Below are 7628 nucleotides of genomic sequence, written 5' to 3'. Positions count from 1 at the left end.
TTTCTGCCTGTTATTCTTATTCTTGTTTGTTTCTTTAATGATAATTGAGATTGTTTCAGCACTTTGAGATTGTCTCACAATGAAAAGTACTTTATTACTAAAATTGAGGATGACTATGATTATTATGATTATTATGATTATTATTATTGTTAGTAGTAGTAGTAGTACCAGTAGTAGCCTAGTATAGATAGATAGATAGATAGATAGATAGATAGATAGATAGATAGATAGATGCTGTGTACTAGCCATTTTCTTCTCTTTTGAATTCCTCTTATATTGATATATTTTTCCTGAGATTAATGGATATATTAGAAATATGTCAATATTTGCATTGTTGACTGCTCGACTACGAAACGCATGTTAATGTATTTATTTTATTTTTTCATGTGAGTGCCGCCTTATATTCTATTGGCCAATTTTACAATGCTCGTTTCTGAATGGTGAACGGACTGTCAGTGACGTGTAAACCAGGAAATGACATTTGGAGCCGTGATGTGTTGGCGTTCTGGATGATCTTGGTGCAAAGTGCAATAACACGTACGTGTCCTTCAAGTACGACAATCAGGCGACTGGGCAATGCTTAACTACGTCGAATAGGCAACACAATTTCACCAGGTTAGTAAATACGTAGATAAATGGATTTAGGAAATGTAACTGAAGACTGTAATGCATGCCACCTCGATTGCTTGGCAACATTTTCAAACCAGTCGTTTATTTTTGTCACTGCAATAAAGCATGCAGCACCTGCACCAGGCAGTTTATCTCCCTGCATTATGTAACTATTGTAGCTAGCATCCTTTCAAATGCTGATAGTACTGTAGCTATCTATAGCCCCTATCTATAGCCCCTCCGCATAGCCTACTGGTCCAATCCTCCATGGGCACTGGGCACATTTGAAAAGTTAATTCCTCACATTTCCCTTTTGCTGCAATAATGAAAATGATATAGTATTATTTATGGATAGGATATGGTAAATTATACAACTTTATTATTTAATATTATTTACAACAATTATACAATTTTCCCCCTCTCATTAAGGGGGGAGTAAATAATAAAGCATTTAGGCCGTTTCAGACGAGGAGCGATATCCGCGCACTGTAATTCATTTCCAATGAGAGAGGCGAGCGGACAATTTGGGAGCCGCGGACAATCTGGGGCGGAGCGGCAAGCGGGCGCGACCCTGGGAAATTGTCGCGCGCGTGCTCGTTTCGTGCACACGCCCGCCCGCGTCAAGAGCTGAATTGTAGTCATCTTTCCCCGCTGCGCGCAGGACGCACGCGTCCCCGTCTGAAACGGCCTCATGGAACTCGAAGCCGCGGGATGTCACGGATATCACCAAGGCTAGCGGGGTAAAGGCCGTTTCAGATGGGGAGCGACATTCCGCCTGCGTTCTCGCTCGGATCAGCGGGGGACGCACGCGTCCTGCGCGCAGCGGGGAAAGCTGACTACAATTCAGCTCTTGTCGCGGGCGGGCGTGTGCAGCCTCAAAATGTAATGGTTACAGCAGTCAAACTGTGAATGTCTTCATGTTGTTGTTTGTTCCAAGGTCCATCTCCCATAGTTTCACAAAATTTGCTTGGAAACACTGCAATATGTACCCGTTTAGCAGATGTAATGTAATAGTTATACACATAGCCTACTGTAATTTGCACAGACAGACAAACATACTTTACTGATAGTTTTAAAGGAGAATGCTCGTTTTTGGCAACTTGGACCTTATTTACGGCATATTATAAGATGTTTGACTCACCGAGATAACTTTGGTGTAATTTGGAGGCCTGTAGAATAAATTTAAAATCCAGCGCGAGCCAAGTATATCCATGTTATGGCGGCGGACGGGGCACTGGGAATGCAGCTTCTAAAAAATCAATTTTCTGCCGCAAAACAGTTGTTTTCATCAATCTGTCTTTATGAATCGCTAGTTGTGCTTACATAGAGCGAGGGCTTGTTGTGGTTTTTCACATGCCTCTGTAATATGATCTATAGAAACGTCTTTAGAAACGAAATAGCTTCCCCACTTGCTCCAGCACGCATGCGCACAGCGCTCCATTCCTGTAACAAGACAAAATCACCTTCAAACAGCTCGTCTTAGGGCTTACTGGGTTCTGTGGGCTGAGACAAATCCAACGATGTTCCCGTCTTGACGTTTGCTTGACCGTTAGATCTGGAGTTAGAGTGGGATACACTCCCAACTGAATGGGAGCAGTGGTGATTGCTCCTATACGCCAGGGTAAGCCTGGCTTACCCATACAAATCCAAATAAAACTTGATTTTTGCGCCTTCTTTCAGTGAAAATCGACTTTCAGACTGTTTTTGGCTTAAATGCGTCTTGTATTCTGCCATATCGCTTCACTTTCATCCTTGTTTAGCGTTGTGGTAGTGCTCCGTCGCCCCCTACAGTCCTCATGAAAATTCAGTCCATCTTACGGCCCGTTGACACCGGTCTTAATAGCTCGTCATTCACTTAACATTGTAGGCAAGGTAAAATCATTCTGGCTTACGGAAATCAAGACCAAATGAAAAACCAACCAATCAAACTAGGGCTGCGAGCAGCACTGAGCGGGCCCTCGCACCCCACGCGTGTCGGGGTGCGGCACTGTTAAAGGGTGTGCTATTTCGGTGTCCAGTACTGAGAGAAACTTCCTGTCACCAGTAGGTGGTGCTCTAAGCGTGACTCAATACCGACACATAGATGTGTTCAGGACGGTACCTTGATGTAGCATGAGAAATGTTGTGTAAATCGGACAATGTATGTAGGAGTTATGATGACTTCCTGCTTGACCTGTAGGCGGCGCTATAAGTATGACTCAATGCTGACGCACAGATGTGTTCAGGACGTTCATCAAGCGTGAGCAATTTGGGGTAAATTGGATAATGTATGTAGGAGTTATGAGGACTTCCTGTTTTATGATGAAATTTTGGCAGGGATTTGGCGGGGCGCCACGGCAAGGGTATTTGTTGAAAACTCAATTTCTTTGATAACTTTTGATCACAAAGGTCTTAAGATGAAGCTGACCGAATATGAAGTTGATCGGATGAAATCTGTAGGAGGAGTTTGTTAAAGTACGAGGCATGGAAATGGTAAAAACAAGGAAAAAATGGCACATTAAGAGCAAAATGGCTGACTTCCTGTTGGATGTTTGGTATAGCTACAAGAGACATTTTAGTGTGCTTCGATGAACTACATATGCCCACTGAATTTAATTTCCCTACATCAAACTGAAATGTGGGGCTCGCCATTTTAAATTTTCCAGGGGACGCTCTTGAGCCGTTTTGCCACGCCCATTTCCGTCACCCATGAAATATAAAAAATGTATAATCTTTAACGGCGCCGCACCCCGACATGTGGCTCACTGCTGCTCGCAGCCCTAGTAATCCTTACAATTTCAATAGGGCCTCGCACCGGCAGGGCTCGGGCACTAATTAGCCCACACATACAAAACCGCGAACAATATCGTCATCAGTCGAAATATAACCTAATCTGTAATTCGTTGAAATGCATAAAAACGGTTATCCAATCAAAACGTGTCATGACTGTCCCGTCATTCACATCACCTGTCAATCACGTCATCCACTTTAGCTATCTAGCTACTGGCTGCATCAATGGACATGGAAAACGGAGATCTTGAGTATTTGTTGAAAGTTAATTCCAAAATGAAGTGGATTAAATGAGTTTGGGTTAGGATATAAGGTTGGTCTTTTGTGATTAATTACCAGTTGTTATGGCTGTGCGTTTTGCTTTGCCTAGATTTAATCAGCATTGAGCATGAACTTTGCTTCCCGGAGCGGTGGGCTAATACGCCTAGTAGCCTAATAGGCTAGTAGCCTAAATACTAGTGACATTACGTATGAGACCGAAGTTCCGAGGCGTTTGTCGAGCACGTAGGCAGGTCCTGATGAAGCCCTGTATCGAGACTCGCTTTGTTTTTTCAAAAGCATGTGACCGATGACAAACAAGGCCTCGGTAACGTGACAGAAGCTCACCGTCCCCAGTTACAGAAGCACATTTAGCCTATTGCCCAACTGCACCCCTCACAATGTCATCCCTCTTTATTGCATTGTTCCTGTTCTGCATGTTTAGTCAACATGGTCACTCAAATAGATGTATTATTTAGGCTACCAGTTTTCATATGTAGACCAATAGGCCCACATTATCACATCCTTGTCACCTACTTAAGTCAGAAATTATTACAAAAAATGTGACCTACTGTAATGATAGTTATTACTTTGGGTTATGAGGAGCCTATATGATACAGTGAAATCACAACCATCCTCATTGTTTAGTGTAGTGGCTGGCTATTCCTTGCTAAATTATAGCCACTTCCTCAGCAATAGAAGAGTTGTTTTAACACACCTTTGTCATGGATTCAGGCAGATGGGGGGTAAGGGAAGATGGTTTGTTCTCAAATGCAGCTAGGTCTCCGTTGTTCCTCAATTCAATTCAGAAACGCTGGTTTAGAGTAAATAGAAGTCGAGCTGAAGATAGTGCTTAGAGTTGGTAGATTCAGACTGCAGAGGTCTATTCTGAACCTCCAGGCTGCCACGCCTTTTCAACATGCTAATTCAGTAGCCTCTCCTATTCCCTGTCTGCAACTACTGTACCATATCTCTCCATTGCCTGTCCTTGGGTGCACACACACACTTGCATTCTGTTATTTCTCTCTTAAAGACACACAAGTACACACACTCTCTCCCTGTCTTTCTCTTTCACTCCATCTCTTTTCAATCAATCAATCAATCAATCAAAGCTTTATTTGTATAGCGCATTTCATACCCAGAGGCAACACAATGCGCTTTACAGAGAACAAGGAACAGATAACTTTTGTGTCTCTCTCTTTCCCAGTCTTTCTTTTTAATATCTATCTTTCTGGTATCTCTATATTTATTTCATGAGAATCAAATCCCTCTGCCTGCATGTCTCTTGGACAGCACTGAGGGTTATTTGTCAGAGCAGCGGCGGGCTGAGATCGGAGGGCCGTGTTCTCTGAGACAGAGTGGGTCAAAGAGGTTTAAATATCATCAGGGACGCAGGCCTGCCCTTTGCCTCACACTTGCTTTTCCGCAGTCTTTTAAACAAAGGAATGATATTGATTTATATGGAGCCCAGCACTGAGAGGAGCGAGGCTTGAATTTAGATTGAGGCCTCTTCACAGAAGAGAGAACGATAGTAAACGCACACACACACACACACACACACACACACACACACACACACCCCTACCCAAACACCCAGATATTATGGCATCCATACACACACACAAACACACTCACCCACCCAAACACCCAGATATTAGTGCATCCACCACATACAGACACACACACGCACACACCTTTCACATTTCTACCAATCCTTTCCTTCCCTCCGAGTTGCTATGGTAATCATAGAGAGAGATCTCTATCTAGGTGAGAGATAGAGATGATGTTAAATGAGGTAGATAGGAGACACACCTACAGTATTACTCCAAACGTGACACACATATGGAGTGAAAAGCCATAGGCCAAGATTAGGCTAATTTAATTATGACTAACAGACTGTACGTAGGAGATAAAGTGTCTATCTGACTGGTTGTGACTGTTTCATTTGTGGTTCTGAATTAGCATATCTTGAATGCAGCCCACGTTTGCTTAGATCCCGTTTTATATTATCTGAATTAACCATGGATTCATCAGGATCATCCTCAATCGTTCTTTCTCTCTTGATGTAGGATGTAACACTTTTTCATCTTCCCTTCCTTTCCTCCAGGTGAAGGAGAGCCAGAAGGAAGCAAGGATGGGGAAGAAGGACGCTTGTGCGGCCAGGGCACCGGTTGACCAGTACCGTAAGCAGATCGGTGAGTCCCTCCAGTCAGGATGGTAGAACAGTCTAGTACATGGGTTCCCAAACTTCATCAATGTGGGCCTCCCCTCTGAAAACAGTGACACACCCGCGCTCCCCCCAACCCCCCAAATTTGCCCATTTTGCAAGGCAGCGTCAGCTAGCCCATAACGTTACACAGCTAAGGCACCTGCTGCTATTTAACGTTATGACGTTTTTGCACAATACATTCATGCCTGCGGGGGGAGACTTTCTCTGCACTATCCACAAATTTAGTATACATCTCTCCCATTATTTATTTAAAATTTTCTGGGTTGTATTGTTGACAGAATGAGATCATGTTCGGTTTTGGCAGAGAGATGAGAGGAGTGTTGGATGATGTTCTAGAAAAGTTAGGGCAACCGCCATGAAGAGTGAGCTCAAACACCACTGACTCATCATACCTAGAGAGTCCTCTTCACAAAAGAGAACGATGTGTATGCACAGTACTCAGACACAATTGCAGATGCTGGTGCTCACGCGCACGCACGCACGCACACACACACACACACACACACACTAGGGCTGCATGGTTATGACAAAAGTTAATAATTGTGATTATTTGCTTCAAAATGGTAATTGCGATTAAAAATTGTGATTAATATTTAATATCTAATATTAATATATAATAACCAAAATGCTCCCAAATCACAGACGTTGATCCCTTTCTTGCTACTAACTCACTGACCTCGTTTTCGCTCATTTTTTCACTACTCACAGCTGCAGGTACTCTTGTGACACTTGTCTTGACCTACTGCTATCTGTCTTCTCAGTGAAATTTCTGTGCACAGAATGCATGTGATTGGTCAGACAGAATAAGCGCCTGTGATTCGTCCGTGTCCTAGCACACTCAATTCAAAGCAAAATTATTAATCACATTAATTGCGGCCTTTTGCGATTAGTTAATCGCGGAGGTCATAATTGCGATTTCGATTAATTCACGATTAATTGTGCAGCCCTAACACACACACACACTGCATAGTGTAAGTCCAATTCTGATGCAGTCAATCCAGGATAATGCTAACATATTGTTCTTGTTTAGCCAGAGTATTCATTTCAAAATGCAGTAAACTTAATTGTCCCCCTCCCGATTAAATCGATTGACCCCTGCATGTGAGTTCATGCGAGCATGCATGTGTACGTTCTTCTGTCACACGTGTACCAGAGCACACCACCTCACCACAATACATTTTTCCCAAGTACATTCCCAAGTACATTTTGCTTTGTACACAAAAAGCCATGCTTGTTGTCTTATAGTTTATTCTTATGGCGTCACATTTATGTCAAAAGTCAAGAGCGCGTAAAACACACTCACGGGCAGATTATGTTATTTCACATGTGTAGATATTAACTGCGCACTCGCACGATATAAGTCCTCGCGCACAAATTCGACAACCGAGAGCAATACAGGCTGCCGCGGGCGTATGGAGCCACCACGCGCGAGAGTATCTGCTAGTCGAGCACTTTCTCCTCGCGCTCAGTTCAGTTCTGCTTGCATGCACTTGATTTCTGCGCTCGCAGTGCAGCTCTGTGAGTGGGACTCGGCCTCTCTTGCTCAAAGTTAAATTCTGCGAGCTCTATGAAAATCTGATTGAAAAAAAATCTGATCTTTTAAAATCGCTTGAGGTTTGTTTTATTTGAACTATTTCAATCACTGAAATCTTAATTCACTACTTACCTTTGAATAAAGGCTTACCTTTATTTCAAACAACAAATATGATGGGCTTGATATGTTCACTGTGCACTAGTTCTCTATGGACTGTTTATTTTGTTT

General features: G+C 42.9%; 1 protein-coding gene across 1 annotated transcript in view; it reads left to right on the top strand.

Annotated features, from left to right (window-relative positions):
* Window positions 1-470: 470 nt before the first annotated feature.
* triqk (triple QxxK/R motif containing) overlaps window positions 471-7628 on the top strand; it is a 29938-nt gene continuing 22780 nt past the window's right edge. The window contains exons 1-2 of the mRNA XM_084455690.1: window positions 471-615; window positions 5744-5831. Coding sequence (XP_084311816.1) covers window positions 5771-5831 — 61 coding nt within the window. The 5' untranslated portion in view covers window positions 471-615; window positions 5744-5770. The remainder of the gene's footprint in view (window positions 616-5743; window positions 5832-7628) is intronic.

This window comes from Borostomias antarcticus (genome assembly GCF_949987555.1).
Source record: "Borostomias antarcticus genome assembly, chromosome: 21".
In the NCBI taxonomy this organism is placed as follows: Eukaryota; Metazoa; Chordata; class Actinopteri; order Stomiiformes; family Stomiidae; genus Borostomias; species Borostomias antarcticus.
This window is presented reverse-complemented; position numbering and strand designations above follow the sequence as displayed.